The 16993-nt window shown below is 40.5% G+C and overlaps 1 protein-coding gene and 1 pseudogene across 2 annotated transcripts; one reads left to right on the forward strand and one right to left on the reverse strand.

The window, feature by feature from the left end:
• The first annotated feature begins 1463 nt into the window (after positions 1-1463).
• LOC116054887 (interferon-induced protein with tetratricopeptide repeats 1-like) lies at positions 1464-16133 on the forward strand. Of its 2 annotated transcripts, none has more exons than XM_036006933.1 (2): positions 1464-1594; positions 14567-16133. In XM_036006933.1, the coding sequence occupies exons 1-2, from the start codon at positions 1587-1589 to the stop codon at positions 15867-15869; spliced, it is 1311 nt and encodes a 436-aa protein (XP_035862826.1). In that variant the 5' UTR covers positions 1464-1586; the 3' UTR covers positions 15870-16133. The 2 variants fall into 2 exon arrangements, with proteins under 2 accessions (XP_035862826.1, XP_035862827.1); XM_036006934.1 differs by having other exon boundaries at positions 1465-1594; positions 14579-16133.
• Positions 4553-8613, reverse strand: LOC116054897 (annotated as a pseudogene).
• Positions 16134-16993: the final 860 nt, after the last annotated feature.

The raw sequence follows: 16993 nt of genomic DNA on the forward strand, positions 1-16993 counted from the left end.
TGGCAACCCTGCTGGCATCTTGGGTCTGAATATTTCACTGTGGCATCATAACATAGCTTCAAGAAGAAGAACATTTAAAATCAACTTAAGAGAAAATATATTATGACAAAGTGAGTCATGCTTTTTTCCAAGTGTGTTTCTAGGTTTCCATTCCTGGGAAACGAAAGTCAAGGTGAGATAGTAAAAAAGAAAGTCAACATTGCAAACGCCCCGCCTCAAACATCCGCTCCGACTTCAGCGTGACTATTTAAAGCTGCGTGCTTCAACAACATATTTTTATATGCAAAGTCAAATGACAGCCAGGATAAAGCTGAGCAGATATACCAGGAACTGCTAGATAAGATCTGGAACCTGCAGACAAACAGATGCTTTACAAGGTCTATGCAAAACATGAATACTTTAATCAACAAGACAGAGAAGGGTCACTACGATATCACATGAAGGTGGCAAAGATACCGCTAAAATGTATTAGAGGAGGAGTTTCTGACAAACCTGCAAGACCTATAATGTATTTAACATTCGCCCAAAGCAAAGCTTGATAAACAGAGCAATCAGTCTTCATAAAGAGGTGATTGCTCTTTACCCTCTTTCTTTCCTTATGAAGAAAATAGAACTCGCAAATATATATGCAAAGTTATCTTACGGCCAGGAAAACACGTAGCAGATATACCAGGACATATACCCCGCCTCGGACATGCGCTCCAACTTCAGCATGAATATTTAAAGTGCCCATATTATGAAAAAATCACTTTTTCTGGGATTTGGGGTGTTATGTTGTGTCTCTGGTGCTTCCACACACATACAAACTTTGAAAAAAATCCACCCATGCTGTTTAGAGTGAGATACGGTTTCTGAATGTGTCCTGCCTTCAGTCTCTGGGTGAGCTGGTCAAAATCGGCACGGCTTGTGACGTCACAAGCCGAAACGAGCAGGCTAACCGCAACCATTAGCTCGTAGTGTTAGCATGCTATGGCTAACGCTAGCATGCTAACGCTAGCATGCTAACACTAGCATGCTACCTCGTTCTCAATAGCAAAGCACTGCTACAACACACACAAGTTCACCATAATCTACAAAAAAAACTACTTAATTGTGCGCCCTCATTTAGAAGTCTCCCAGCTAATCCTGCCTTGTAACTGACCGAAGTTGTAGAAACAGCCTGTCTTTTACTGTCTATGGAGCTAGCTAGCTGACATGATCTACATCTGAGCTACTGGGCATGTGCAGTGCAATCAAAGATAGTACAGAAGAAGAAGAAAAGAGGTCTCACTCTGTAGCTAAAACAGAGACCAGCTGAAAAGAGGATCTGTAGCAGTGAGAGAGAGCGGTGCAGTACAACACAAATATGGTGTTTTTTGAAAATTAAACCATGTAAACCTATTCTGGTACAACCTTAAAATACAATTATGAACCTGAAAATGAGCATAATATGGCTGCTTTAAAGCTGCGTGCTTCAACAACATCTCATCATTTACAGCGAAGCAGAAGTTGGACATCACTGACTTTATACCAGAAAACTCAAAGCAGCATCAAGAGCAGAAACCAGCCGAATATTTAGAGAACTACTGAGTCGAGGAAACAGCTGAATGATGAGGTGAGGAGCTGCTGCTGCATTTAATATATAAAGAGAATCATTAGGATTTATTTAACATCTTATTATTGAGCCTCAGATATGGAGGAAATATTTTTTCATAATTCACATTGAAAGTCCAAAGAGAAAACGAAGCGAGATCAAATTAAAAACATTATTATTTTTTTTTTAATTTTCCATTTGGCTTTTAATTTGGATTTAATATTTGGCTTTTGAATTTACATTTAACATTGGCTTTTCATTTGGACTTGACACATGTCAATGTAAATGAGGAGGCGTGGCCCAAAGGCTGGTGGGAGGGTCTGAAACAAAAGGGGTGCAGAGGCACCTTATGACCAGCAGGGGGCGCTGACTGCTGGGGAGCTCACTGTTGAGGAGCATCTGTCTGCAGCTTGGCCACCAGGCTGGCTTATCCTCTTATTTCACATGATAGAAACTGATGATGTAGGCTAAACACAAACCACATTTCATGCAACAACAGTGAAGTTTTCATGTAGATACTATAATTGGGCCCGTGTTAGTGAGGACTAGATTAGGACTGGATCTAAAGCTGATTCTGGTTTTCCAACTTCGCCCCAGGTGTGTCTGTTCAAACACGGACGGAGTCAACTTCTCTCTTCTGATGTTTTATTTAATTAAGCAACAGTACAAACATGGGTGTGGGTAGCTCTGCTACGTGTGTTTGTGTGTTGTCAGATCTCGAGGACACACACACACACACACACACACACACACACACACACACACACACACACACACACACACACACACAATCTCAACCGGGTAGTCATCGTCCGAACTGCAACCTCTCCTTTTTCTTTCTCTCACTTTTTTCTCCGGGTGGTGCGTCAGTGTGAGGTGCATGTGCGCGCTATTCTCCGACACGTACTCCCAACAATCACTCCTGATTGACGGCCTTTTGTACAGCCTGTGTACTTTTTCGTTCATTTGATTTCCGATTTTGAAACGATATCCAAATTTGAAAAATGGGTCATTTTAAACCTTGTTAATATTGATGACAGTGTGTTCAAACGGAGAACGTGTGTGAAATAGCAGATGGAAATTATAAAAAAGCGATCGATTCTATAATCTAGATCGGGAGTTTGCCGTAGCAGCAGCAGCAAACAACTGGAAACTTCTTACAATTTTTGTCTGCTATTTCACCACTAAATTCACTATTGAGACTTTTTTATGTGAGCAATTAACTGTGTAGAGTTTGAATATGGGCAGTTTTACAAACATTGATGGCCAACTGCACATTTTCTCCGATGTTGTCAGAAGCTCCAGTCTGACGGGACAGCCAGCTGGTGGCGGCCGGGATCGCCTCCCTGCTGGCCGGCCGGTGATGCTCACAGACACCGCTGTCAGCTGGAAGTCTCTCAATAGAATCATGGACAAGTTTATTTCCTGAAATATGGCTCGTTTTCCGTTTGAACACATTGTCATCAATATTAACAAGGTTTAAAATGACCCATTTTTCAAATTTGGATATCGTTTCAAAATCGGAAATCAAATGAACGAAAAAGTACACAGGCTGTACAAAAGGCCGTCAATCAGGAGTGATTGTTGTGAGTACGTGTCGGAGAATAGCGCGGACACGCACCTCACACTGACGCACCACCCGGAGAAAAAAGTGAGAGAAAGAAAAAGGAGAGGTCGCAGTTCGGACGATGACTACCCGATTGAGATTGTGTGTGTGTGTGTGTGTGTGTGTGTGTGTGTGTGTGTGTGTGTGTGTCCTCGAGATCTGACAACACACAAACACACGTAGCAGAGCTACCCACACCCATGTTTGTACTGTTGCTTAATTAAATAAAACATCAGAAGAGAGAAGTTGTCTCCGTCCGTGTTTTAAACAGACACACCTGGGGTGAAGTTGGAAACCAGAATCAGCTTTAAATCCAGTCCTAATCTAGTCCTCACTAACACGGGCCCAATTATAGTAACTACATGAAAACTTCACTGTTGTCCAGAAAACATTACACTTCACGACGTTTTGTATCCATAACATCAGAGGTGTCAAACATATTCACATTCAGGTAGAAGTATAGATAATGTTGAAAAATTTGGCATGTTATGAATAGCCTTTATTGGAATGTAAATGTACATCCAAGCTTAGCTGCAGGAATCTGTGAGGGCAATGGATGTAAGATAACAAAACTGGACAAGAACATTGGTGTACCCAGGGCAGGCTTAGTAACAATTACCCTTGTATGGTTGTCTATATAGGAGTAACGAGGCCATTTTTAAAATGTAAGGGAGTAGAAAGTACAGATAATTGCGTGAAAATGTAAGGAGTAGAAGTAAAAAGTCTGCTGTAAAATAATTACTCCTGTAAAGTATAGATACCCAACATTTCTACTTAAGTAAGGTAATGAAGTATTTGTACTTTGTTACTTGACACCTCTGCATAACATGATTGTGTTATTGTACAATTTAGCAGTAAAAGAAGTAGCCTCTGTAAGTCAATCCTACATCTTTCAACTTGGGAGCAAAATATGCTCCTTTGGGGAAAAAAAGTTACCATAAAGCCCTGTTGTCGAACAGACAGACAGTGACAAAAAAGAACAACATACTGTAGAGAATGACAGCAACAGCATACAAACGGCATAAACAGACAGACAGTATGTGTAAATTTGGTACTCTTTAAAAAGTAGTAAGCATTGTTTGCCAGTTACTTATATTAAATGTTTAAAAATCTGTTACATAAGGTACTGCCTATATTATTTCACCATCTGTACACAAATGTAATTAGTAAATGCAGGTGTCCGTGGGTGGGGCTGCATGGGCGTGGTGATGTGGGCTGGTGTGGCTACAGTGCCAGGGCTGAATTTTTGTCCCAGTCCGCCCCTGTATGTATCACATTACTTAGAGCATCTTTAAAAACACTATGGCTCTTGCAGGTTTTCCAGAAACTCTTTTATTTCTCTACGCATGTGGCCTTTGTCTTTCATCTTCTCCAGACCTTTGGTATTCCTGTCGATTACAGTTTAAATATATCTTGCATAGCAGATATAAACCAACTCTTGTCTGCAGGTTCCAGATCACTTTCTAGCAGTTCCTGGTATATGTGCTCAGCTTTATCCTGTTTGTAAATTGACATTGCATATATCTGCAAGAGCTAATTTCCTGTCAAATGAAGAGTGAGGGTAAAGAGAAATCACCTCCTCGATGACATTGATCCCTCTGTCTATCAAGCCTTGATCTGGCCGACTCTCCCTGAAGATTTCCATTGGTAGATGAGCAACGCATTTCTTCAGGTAACGCTCATCTGGATGTTTTCCCAGAGCCTCCTCTGCCAAATCAATGGCTTCATCATAGATACATAGTTACTGTAAACCCGTAGTAATGGTCTAACCCCACTGTAGAGGCCGACAGGATTTCTCTAGTGCTCGGGCATGGCTGCTGTTCCACTCCACCATGTCAGGCTGCATCCTGATGGCTCTCTGGAAGTAATCAGCAGCCAGCGTTTTGTCAGCTGAAGTCAACAGGGTCCAGGCTTTCTCAGCGTAGATCTCTGCATGGAGCTCATCCTGGGATGGAGATGGGTATTTATTCATCAGGGCGTCGACCTTTGACAGGTAAGCCTGACTCTGCTTGGTCTCCCAGGTGGTGGTGCAGCCACGCCAGGTTCCCGTAGTTCACCACCAACCAGGGACCCTCATCTGCGTTTCTTATCTTGCTGAAGGCCTCTGCAGCCTTGTTGAAGAAACTCTGGGCGTCTTCGGTGAACCCCAGCTTGTACTGAGCGAACCCCGCAGGTTGTAAATGTGACCCAGCCAGCTGTTTCCCTCCTCGCCGATGTCTTCGAACTTTTCCTTTCGACGTAAAAGTATGGACTTGCTGGGGTCCAGATCCCAGGTGAAGTGGCACTGCAGGGCCTCCAGTTTGGACTCCAGTGATGTTTGACTCTGAGCAGCACTGATGGAGAATAAAAATAACATCAACAGTAAGTCAATGTAACATGCCTTAAAGTGTTTGGATAATCCCTGTTGATTTCATGTGGAGGAAGGAGGAGGGAAGGAAGGAAGGAAGATAGAAATGGCTCCTTCCCTACTTCTGGCGCCCTTGCTCAGACCACACCCTGAACTGTGCCTTCATTTAAATCATATATACTCTATATGTTTAGATACCGCATTGGATGCTGCTGTTCATTGGAGAGATACATCAACGTGACCGCCATGGGATTGACAAGCCGCGCCTTCTAATGCATGTATGTCTATCGAGGCAGGAGTTCTATCCACAATTAAAATCAGAATTTCTCGCAGAATTTCCAACCGATTTTCAAGCTGTTTGCTTTGCTACTAATGCCTATTGCCTACATGTAGGCCTATTTATGTTTATGTATTTATTGTATCCCTGTACGGTGTCCTTGAGTGCCGAGAAAGGCGCCTTTAAATAAAATGTATTATTATTATTATTTATGATACAGGATACTTGTGTGTAAAAGTGTGAGTTTTTGAACCAAAATGCCTTATCTTGTGTAGACATCAACAGTATGCAACTCTAACCATCTATACAATTTAAAATGGTGACTTATATAAACATTCACACTCATACAGTTATGAAATGTGGCATTAGCTATAGAGACACCAAAACCGTTTTTTATACCAGGCTGTAAACACGTTTACTTCAGCTGTGATTTTTTAACATGTGTTCTGTGGAGATTGACTCGAGGAACTGCAGTTCAGCCCAGAGCTGCCGCTTCAATAACACACATGATCCATAGGCGTGGGAAGTGGGGGTGCTGCAGGTGCTGCAGCACCCCCTGGTGGTGAAACTGCGATGACAATAAAATGATAGCTTTAAAATATTGAATCAATACTGTAAATACATGTTACTATTTTGTTATCTTTACTTATATCTATTTATTGTTTGTTTATCTTTAGAGTGTATTGTACTTTCCCCCTATCCCTTGCTGCGGCAACAGTGTGAATTTCATTTTGGACCTTGATCTGCCGGCTCACATGCGGGTAGGACCATATATGAAGCGTGTGCGGAGACCACAGAGACTTTCTAAGTTTCTGAATGTACAGCGACGCTTCCACACAATGATTCTGTTCATGAAGACATGCAATCAGAAGCACGGAGACCTGACGGGGTGAATATGGCAGTAATAACCGGTCTTAATGGAAGGCATGGAGCCGCAGGTTAACGGCGGCGCTTCCCGCCTGATGTGAGTGTGTTCGGGGAGAACTAAACACCTTACCTCTTGAGAGGAGGGGAGGATAGGGGTGGTCCTGTGCTCCCAATGCGCTCATACAGTATGGAGATGCAACATCAGTTATTCTCCCAAAGCGTTTATCCACCGAGCCTATGTTTGGTGTACCGAAATCATCGTAAAGTAGAGACACGGTGTCTGACAACTCTGCTGCCATGCAGGCCCAGATGGTAGCCTATATTTAGCCTAGTATGATTGTTATTTATGCATGCCTATTATAAAGAAACAAATAGTCTGTAACTTTTTAGAATTTGTCACATACTGTCGGAAAAGAAAGATTTTGCATAGTCTGTTACTTTGTGGCACTTAGGCCTTTTTTTGGCCGTTATGCGTTTTATGAACACTTAATCTACTAGTGGTTGTTTTAAAATAAATATACATTGTCATCTAGAAAACCAATCCTGGTGCATCGAGCTCCTTGTTTTAACAGACATTTTGATTATGCATGTATTGCTAATAATATATAATTTACATTGGTTGCACTATATACAGTAAATAACATTTTAGTTTATATGCACACATTCACACAGATATTTAGATAGGCCTACTTTTTTCATCGCTGGTTTTTGGAGTTCGCCGTGTAGTAGGCCCTGTTCGATATAGTTTGTACGCACCGTCAGCTCAGCTGTACTTCATGGAGGGGAGGGGCGAGTACGTTTTTAAAAAGAGACAGAGGTAGAGTGGTCTGCAGAATACAGAGCCTGTGTAACATAGTATCTTTAGACACTACGTGGACCGTCTTTTAAACTGACCTTTGTCGATCTGAAATGAAGACAGATTCATCAACTGCACGGCCTATTTCTCGCTTAATGTTTTCAGAAACTATTTCCGTAAAATACGAGATCGTAATCCGAACAGGCCGCCATTATGCCCGGCTGGAGAAGCCAGACCCACGTGACGCGTTTGTCATTTCTGGTTTTCATTTTAGCGCCGCCTGCTGTTATGGAGACGTATTACGTCTCGCGCATGTGCAGAACATACGCTCAAGTCGGCATCGCTTCGCTGTGTTCTGAGGCACTCTTTGGACCTCGGGGAGCCGTCTGATCAGTACGACTGCCTTTTCTGCCAACGGTCAGCCGTTGGGTTGGCGTGTCAAAGGCTTAAGTCGTAATGGTCAAAACAGGTGAGAAGCCCGTCCCAAGATGGCGGCAGCAGAGACGCAGACGCATCTCACAAGCCGAAGATGGTCTCTATAGGCTATATGTATTCAGATCTCAACTAAACACAGGACGTTTGTGAGTGAGACAGACAAACAGCATAAGCCACTGTTATATTCATGGCAGTGTAGGAAAATAAATCGATCATTAGCCTATTTATTTTTTTGTTTCGGGTGGTGATGGCGCAGTGGGTATGACCCATGCCTTTGGTGTGGTAGACCTGGGGTCGATTCCCACTGCAATACATCAACCAATGTGTCCCTGAGCAAGACACTTAACCCCTAGTTGCTCCAGAGGTGTGCGACCTCTGACATATATAGCAATTGTAAGTTGCTTTGGATAAAAGCATCAGCTAAATGACTGTTTTTTAAAGTAAATAGGCTACATATGAGTCTGGCTTAATGGGAAATGGAAGAAATGAAAAGAACAAGAAACAGAAGAGAGAAAAAGTAAGAATATAGAAAGAAAGGAGCTCTGGGATTCAGTAATGGCTTATAATAACCTAAATTATAACAATTCTCATTATTCAGCCACTCACCTCATCATTCAGCTGTTTCCTCCTCGACCTAAATATGAGTTAGATTTGCGCCTGATGCTGCTTCGAAGAGAAAAGTCTGAGGTGTGGCATTTGCATATCAAGTCTTTCATTCCCCAGGAACGGAAGTCACATCCGGGAAAAAAAAACTAAAACATGACTCCTCCCACTGTGTGATTATTTACTCGTATGTAGATTTCAAGTTAGAAAAAGTTGTTTCTTCTCCTTGAAACCATATATATATATATATATATATATATATATATGCAGTTATATGCTATATTTAGTTATTGTGGACACTTTGAACATTTACAAATGAAAATGGACTAAATAGAATCCACACATACAGCAGCCTCCAACACTTTCAGATATAAATCAGACACTAAAGGCCTAAAGGCTACGTGATGGACTGATAGCCTACTAAAGCAATGAAAACAATCTGCAAAGCCTTTCATATTTTTTTCTTTATTTTGTTTTACATATATATAAGACAGAACACATCAAATGGAAATATTAAGACGTCATGTTCATCAGCCTACTTTAAACATGTGTTTAGTAGGCCTACATGTGGAGCAGCTTCTGTCTGCAGGTGAGCTGGGACAGTGGTTACCTAGGAGACGCCTGCATTATGACGTTCTGCTGCCACCTACCGGTGTAATCAGATTACTGTTTGTTACCACTTCACACTGACAGGGTTCAGTTTCACTGAAAAACACTTCTATTTCACACAACATCTCTATTTAATCATCTTTTTTTAAAAATCATTTTTACCTGCTCTTTAATGTTTTAATTTGTTTTTTAATCGTTTTCTAACTGCTCTTTAATGTTTTATGTAAAGCACTTTGAATTGCCCTGTTGCTGAAATGTGCTGTACAAATAAAGCTGCCATGGCTTTAACCTGTCACCTCGGAGATATTAATATACAGTTGTATTTGTTTGATGTTCATCCATGTTGACTTATATAACAGGTATAAGCACTCATTTGTTCCTCTCTCATATAATAAAGATACTTTGACTTTGACTGAAAAGTTGAAAGTTAAGAAAACAAACAATTTGGCAGCAGCTTTCAAAAGTTATAGTTTAGTTAACGTCCATCATCGTCCTGTGTGAAGTTCTGTAAGATTGTGTAGAATGCAGGAATTTCTTGTATAGTTACCACCAAAAAAAAACAAATTTAGAGAGGATTTCTTAGTTCACATAAAGTATATTTAATAGTATCGTGTAGGCTACAAATGGTGATCATATTCAGGTTATACATCAAATTAACAGCCTTCATTATAAAACATTTATGTTTCATACAGTGAAGCAAATTTCAGAGAGTATAATATTATTATAAAAACTTACAAAAATACAGTTCAAATGAAGAACAATTAAACACAACAGGAATATAACACCGTAGTTAAGTTAAAGCTACATTGTGTAAGACTTTCTCCCATCTAGCGGTGAAATTGTATCTGACAACCAACTGAATATTACTTCCTAGCCCCTCCCATTCCGAGCACGTTAAAACTCCTACGGTGGCCGTATTATTCCAAGAAGTACGACTTCGTCCGTGAGTGTTCCTTCCAGTGTAATAATACTTTGATGTTATTTTGGTACCATTTCATTCAACATCAGCTATCAGGTTCCCAAACATATGCAAGCTAATGTTAGTAATGTATCAGTGCTATCGTTATTCTGTATATTGTACGAGATTAATAGTGTAAGGTAATGTTTACAGCGTAGGAGAGAAGCAACGGAGGTTTGTGTGTTTAAAATATTTCTCTGAGCAGTATGAACAATGTCAATGAAACCGAAATGAGCTCTAAGTATCTCCATCGTTTACACGCAGCTGTTCTAGCTGTAGCTAGTCTGTGTTACAACTCCATGACGTGAGTTGTCTGCCAGGGAAATCACGACACATATGATTACGTTTATGTTACAAGGTAGACAATCCTTTTTCATCATTGACGCGAGGAAAAGTATCCTTAGACGTCGTTCTAGCGTTATGCACAACCATGCAACTAAGCAACTATAAAACTTCGAATTTACACAAATAGGCAGAACTACCTTTTGAGAAGAAAGCAGGTAACTTCGGCGTCCCTCTTAAAATCTTTGCTCCTTATGAGCTCTTTCCATCTTGGAAATATCACTCCAATATTAACTTTGGTCTTATTTCTTTGCCTGTCGCGTTGTCGTTTTAATTCTCTTTTTAACTTCCTTGGCGATTCCGTTATCTACTCCCCCTCCCCGGCATTCGTCACGGCACTCTTTAACTAATGTATTTTAAAGATGGAGGCGCAACATGGCGGCCGTCATTCGAGAAACTCGCTCGTATGTATTCTGAATGATTCTGAATGGCAGATTCTACGCGTACAAGAATACTTTGATTAGTTGGTGGAAGTAATTACACATGAATGAGCACATATTTGTGAAAGAACAAAGGGGTTTTTGCTAAGAACCAACTCAAAAAAATACACAATGGAGCTTTAACTGTCGATTCCCAGGAATGGAAACTTACAGTCAAATATCTGAAAGAAATCATGACAAACTTTGTGATTATAGCTTCTGCTTCGCTGTAAATGACGAGATGTTGTTGAAGCACGCAACTTTAAATAGTCATGCTGAAGTCGAAGTGGATCTCCAAGGAGGTTCTCCGCGTATAAAAGTCTACTTCAGTCTTATCTCACCTTGACTGTCGTTTCCCAGGAATGGAAACCTACAGCCAAATATCTGAAAGAAATCACGACAAAGAGCAACTAAACACCAGGCTGAAAAGCAGCGTTTTGCTTCCCTGTTGGAAAGTTTCTATTCCTGAGGATCGCTGATGGGGGTTAAGAAACGTGCTCTGTTGCACCTGTAAGGTGTAACTACCATAGACTGTATATAAGAATGGACCAACAGATCCCGTGTCTCTGGACAGAGACCAGTGAAGGCCATTAGAAGCACTTTTCCGGTGATGGCTGAGTGTTACTGAGCAGCTGCAAACTGAGAGAGACGTAAATGTGCCGTGAGCAACGTGTCTGAAAGTTGGAAGTCTTCTGGTAGCTGTGCCAAGAGAAATCTCAATCATTCCGAATATTGCAGAGACGGAGAGCGTAGGTATATGTAAGGAGATAACATAGACACAGGCTAATTATTGATCACTAAAATGCTAGTTAACATTAGTAATTAAACTTAAACAGCTAATGTGAGACGAAACTGCCTGAGAGCTTCTCCTGTACTATACGGTAATTCCTCTACTATGAGACAGTAAGTCTCGTGGTTATGACCCAATCATTAGCCTGTTTTTATAAAAACGTCTGCTACGGAGCCATAACGTGAGGTACAAGGTAATGGAGCCTTTTATACATTGTCGTGTTTCTTTAGAAATAAACAATGGACAAATAGAGTCTTTAAACGCTTTAGATGTAAAGTTATTCGCTGTCAAAGTGGCGCCAAAATGAATGGCAGTCAATGGGATGCTAACAGGAGGTGATGGCTTATTAGCATCAAAATGGCGCCATAGGAGGTTCGCGGTCCGAGGAGAAGCTTACCCCCTTGGTAACTACGCCCCACAATGACGTCACACGGTCCAGGAGTCCACCTGGGCAAAAGGTAAACATTAAAGACATTAAAGATAAGATTTTAAGGGCGTGTTAAATTACTCTTGTAAACAAACAATCTGTTAGTTCAGACAGACAGCTTTGGTATCAGAGTGGTCAAACATCCTACAGCTGCAAAGATTAATCCATTTGTTGTCAACTATTAAATGAATCGACAAGTATTTTGATAATCGGCTGATAAGTTTTAGTCGTTTTTTATGGAAAAACAAGTCAAACTTACAGCTTGTTAAATGTGAATATGTTCTAGTTTCTTCTCTCCTCTGGGACAGTGAACTGAATATCTTTGAGTTGTGGACAAAACAAGACATTTGAGAACATCATCTTGGCCTTTTAGAAACACTGATCCACATTTTGCACCATTTTCTGACATTTTATAGACCAAACAACTATTTGAACACAGATGAATCGACAATGAAAATAATTGTTAGTTGCAGCAATATTGCCACTATTCTGTCTGATCCACTCAAGCTCAGGAGTCACAATTGCAGAGATAAAAATGTCATAATGAAAGGGTAATTAGTTTATGATTAGTGCCGCTGCCAGTAAGATAAACCCAATCACTCCAGAACATTCCACAACACAGGGTTGCACAACGAAATGCAAGTTGCAGTCCCTTTATGCTACACAAGAAACAAAATAACACTATTTGTTATGGTGGACTACAGAGGATGAGTTGAGGAGTCTCGCAGCCGGAGGAAAGATGCTGCTCTGTAATTTGGTGGTACGATGGCAGATGTTTTTCTATCTCTTGTCAGACAGCAGCAGGGGGAACAGGCTGCTGCTGGGCGGGTTTTGTCTTTTAATATCCTTTGGGTTCTGCAGAGGCACCTCACCGATATCACTGATGCCTGGTAAATGGTTACCAATGGGGCTGTTTTAAATCCCCGATGCAGAGGCCTGCTGTCCTGTGTCGGTCACAGACCATGCCAGTTTGTAATGTTTCCAGTCAGGGTGACTTTGATCACTTGTTTGTAAAAGTTGACAAAAACTTGGCTGGCAGGGGAATTTGGCATTCTTAACTGATGTTTTATTTCTCCTTTTTTGTTTTGTTTAGCCATAGAGCCCTTGGCAGCAGTCATAAGGGAGGACACTAACTTCCCAGGTGTCACGGTAGGAGGGGTAATGCACAAACTTATGCTTTATGCTGATGATATATTACTTTTTGTGTCTGAACCTAGCAGATCAATACCCTGTCTTCTCGGGATCATTGACACGTTTTTTAAACCTATCAGGTTATTGGGTAACTTGGTCCAAGTCAGAAGCGTTACCTTTAACAGCTCCGTGCTCCGTAACAGCCTTCCAATCAGGTGCACTTTAGTGGCCCAAGCAAGGTATCGTATACCTGGGTATCTTATACCCTCCCCAGAAAAAAAGACCTAGTTGAAGTTAATTTGGATCCATTATTGAATAAAATCTCTTGTGATGTTAATAGATGGGTGACTCTCAATCTCAATCAAAAGCTTATTGTGATAAAAATGGTTTGTGTACCCAAGATGAACTACCTTATCCAATCTCTTCCTCTGAAGGTTCCCCTGTCATATTTGAAATGGTTTAACAGGATAACAAAGACGTTTGTATGGAATGGTAAGAAACCCGGCTACATTTTAATAAATGACAAGAAGCTATTGATAGAGGTTTGGGTCTACGAAAGATGTTGTATTACTACTATGCCTTTAACTTAAGGAATCTGGCCCAATAGACCTTTTTCATGGCAGACATGTTGACATGTCATAGTAGGAGTAATGATAGCTGCATTCACTTAGGAGAGGCCTAACATTGTGCATGCTGACTCACTGAAATAGCTTACTGGGACACTTGATGGAATTGAGCCATCGTTGTTATCAATTTCAGCCTTGCTTTTCCTACTATGACAAGTCAAAATGTCTGCTGTGAAAAAGGTCCATTGTCACTTCCTTTTGAGAGGGCCCCACCCTGGTATTGTATTGAGCAATAAAGCCTATCTGTCAAACTATGACGAGGCAAAAACACACCATATAATCGCTGACTTAAAATAGTTTGGACCAAAATGGCCCGGCTGTTTGAACTGGATCCATGTCTATATACTTCATCAAGTATATGGTGAAACCCAAAGTTATATATTGGTAGAGTGTTGATGAATGAAGGGATGTGTTCACGTTACAACACAGTCTGTTTTGTGAAGCCATGTGGTTTGTTGAGACAGAGTATTTTAGTTTTACTGGTATGTAGCCCATCTTTTGAAATTCAGCATTTAGCATTTGAAAAGTTTTTATTTATAAAAACACCACTGGTTGTCACATATGTTTATTTAGTTTACAGTTAACTGTCTATTTTGTTGTTATTCTGTTGTGTTAGGGTTACTATGTCATCTTTTCTTGACTTTTGTCTGGGTAGTTGGTGATGATGAATGGGGGGTTAGGTTTTTTTTTGTACGCTGTTAAAAAATGAATGAAAATTGTTAATTAATTAAAAAAAGTACTTATTTTTATTCTCCATCAGTGCTGCTCAGAGTCAAACAACACTGGAGTCCAAACTGGAGGCCCTGCAGTGCCACTTCACCTGGGATCAGGAGACCAGCAGGCCCATACTTTTACGTCGCAGGGCCAACCTGGATGACATCGGCACCGAGGGGGGAAACAGCTGGCTGGGTCACATTTACAACCTGCGGGGGTTCGTTCAGTACAAGCTGGGGTTCACCAAAGACGCCCAGAGTTTCTTCAACAAGGCTGCAGAGGCCTTCAGGAAGATAAGAAACGCAGATGAGGGTCCCTGGTTGGTGGTGAACTACGGGAACCTGGCGTGGCTGCACCACCACCTGGGAGACCAAGCAGAGAGTCAGGCTTACCTGTCAAAGGTCGACACCCTGATGAATAAATACCCATCTCCATCCCAGGACCAGCTCCATCCAGAGATCTACGCTGAGAAAGCCTGGACCCTGATGACTTTCAGCACTGACAAAACGTTGGCTGTAGATTATTTCCAGAGAGCCATCAGGATGCAGCCGGACATGGTGGAGTGGAACAGCAGCTACGTCTTAGGGTTAACGGATGCTTTTAAGTACAGCGACACAGGGCTGGAGGCTGACCTTCTGAAGAAATTGAGAATGGCCAACAAACAGGATCCAGAGAACTTGTACCTCGCTGTTCTCTACCTTCAGCAATGTGCAAAGAAAGGAGAGAGAATCGAAGATGAAGCACGTGAGTTAGCCAGAAAGGTTTTGAGAAATCCTGTCAGCAGCTACAGTGGTATTAGACCATTACTAGGGGTTTACGTAAACCATGTATCTATTGATGAAGCCATTGATTTGGCAGAGGAGGCTCTGGAAAAACATCCAGATGAGCGTTATCTGAAGAAATGTCTCGCACACTGCTACAAATGGAAGCTCTTCAAATCAAGATCTTCAGAAAGCCCAGATCAAGGCTTGATAGACAGAGCAATCAGTCTCCATGAGGAGGTGATTTCTCTTTACCCTCATTCTTCATTTGTGAAGAAAATAAACCTCGCAAAGATATACGCAACATCAAATGACAGCCAGGATAAAGCTGAGCAGATATACCAGGAACTGCTAGAAAGAGATCTGGAACCTGCAGACAAACATATGCTTTACAGCATCTATGCAAAACATGTATTCTTTAATCAACAAAACAGAGAAGGGTCACTACGATATCACATGAAGGTGGCAGAGATACCGCTAAAATCCATCTATCGGGAGACCAGCATCACAACCCTGAAGAAGCACAAAAACAGGAGCCCAATGTGTAGAGAAATAGAGAAGTTTCTGGCAAACCTACAAGAGCCGTAGAGTTTTTAAAAGCACTGGATCTAAATCCAGATTAAATGTAGGTACATACATTACATTATATTGATTACATAGATCAGGAAAACCTGATCCTTCTGTTGGTCTGCTGGTCCAGAAGCAGCAACACCTTATTCAGAACATTTACGATCAACTCGTTGTTGGTTTTGGTCTTTTAAAGGTTATCACAAAGATATGTATCATATAAAGACAACTGTCTGCACTTTAGTACAGTTAATACAAGACAAAGGCTGTTATGTGTGTGTTTTTATGTTTTTCAGAATCAGTATCAGAAAGGGATTTATTGCCAAGTACGTTTTTTAACACATACAAGGAATTTGTTTTGGTGTTGTTGGTGCACGTCACACATTCTCTAGATGGAATATTAAACAATATAAGTATAGGTATAAACGATATAAGTATAAGTATATGTGTTGTGTTATGTTTGCACCGTACAGTAGCACTTTTAATTTTGTTGTATGTCATTACAATGACAATAAAGTAAATTCTGATTCTGATTAAAATAAAAAAATAACATTGACTCTGAAAACCTGTCAGCAGTAGTACACTAGATCTGTATCAAACAAGCTGAATCATTTAATAACACTGGTCCTTTAAATAAGATCCACTGTGAACATGTTCAGATGTCATTACATGATTAATTTAAATAGATTTTGATCAGATGTTTTTCTTAACTTTATCACAGTGTTTATTATATTCCTGTTGTGTTGAATGTTTTAATTTTGAAGTTTAAATAAGTACATTATACTCTGTGTATGAAGTTTACTTTGCTGTAAGAAAAATAAACAGTTGTTAATGTAATAGTTAATTTGATGTATAACCTGAAAATGATCGCCATTTGTAGCCTACACGATACTATTAAATATACATTATATGAACTAAGAAATCCTCTTTATGGTTTTTGGTGGTGACTATATATTCTTGTACCCTACACATTCAGGATGATGATGGACATTAATCAAACTACAACTTTGAAAAGCTGCTGCCAAATAGTTTTAGAACACAGATGAGCATTAAACACACACAACTGTATAACAATATCTCCAAGTTTATATGTGAACAGATGAAAAATAATTGAGGCTTTTGTGTATGAGTGTGAAGTAACCAAA

The sequence above is a fragment of the Sander lucioperca genome, chromosome 11, assembly GCF_008315115.2.
Source record: "Sander lucioperca isolate FBNREF2018 chromosome 11, SLUC_FBN_1.2, whole genome shotgun sequence".
Lineage (NCBI taxonomy): Eukaryota > Metazoa > Chordata > Actinopteri > Perciformes > Percidae > Sander > Sander lucioperca.